This window comes from Papilio polytes, unplaced genomic scaffold, assembly GCF_000836215.1.
Source record: "Papilio polytes unplaced genomic scaffold, Ppol_1.0 DF824146.1, whole genome shotgun sequence".
Classification (NCBI taxonomy): Eukaryota; Metazoa; Arthropoda; class Insecta; order Lepidoptera; family Papilionidae; genus Papilio; species Papilio polytes.
In genome coordinates, this window is record NW_013525058.1 from 3269960 (window position 1) to 3270659 (window position 700).

The following is a 700-nucleotide window of genomic DNA, read 5'->3' on the forward strand; positions in this document are numbered from 1 at the left end:
CCCCGCCACGCCCCGCGCACGTTATGCGCAGCGACTCGTTCGCGTAGTCGATCTCCAGCTGACCCTGAGTTACACAATATATCTATCTACACTCTGTACTAATATAATAAAGCGTAAATACACTACTTTGTGGCGTAGGATGTCAGCAATTTCAGCATTTTTTGATAAAAAATCCTTACACTTACGACATGCTTTAAATTATACATATTTACAATATTAAACTTAGGGTTTAAATAAATTGGAAAAATCCTACATGTGGAAAAGCGACCATAAACTACAAGCTGACATCAAGGAAGAATGTTGCCATGGTAACGGTAATTTGTTTATTTGAACAATAAACAATAAAACATAATTTTTATAATTTCATGCGTCTGAGACAGCACGGTAACAGTTTGTCAAGCATACAACCTTACTACTTTGTGGGGTCAGATAATGTCAAATGAAGGTCATGTAAAATGACCTCGTTGACCTTGTGGCCCTCTAACGTTAATATACTAAGCATACAGAAACTTACCGAGTACCCTCTCAGCGTAAGTATAGACTGGAAGCAGTGCTGCACACGCCGCGCTATCAGAGACTGCACTTTGTGACACATTTTCAAATGTTTGTTCGTCGTCGCCTTTATCTATAAAACAACTATTTTTATCATAAAAACTGTAAAATATTATTCAAACAATATTAAACTAGCGAAATAGTTTTC

The 700-nt window shown here is 37.0% G+C and overlaps 1 protein-coding gene across 1 annotated transcript in view; it reads right to left on the reverse strand.

Annotated features, from left to right (window-relative positions):
• Positions 1–700, reverse strand: part of LOC106111739 (structural maintenance of chromosomes protein 6) — a 10849-nt gene that overhangs the window by 2112 nt on the left and 8037 nt on the right. The window contains 2 exon segments of the mRNA XM_013293883.1: positions 7–64; positions 515–654. Of these exon segments, the coding sequence (XP_013149337.1) occupies positions 7–64; positions 515–654 (198 nt within the window).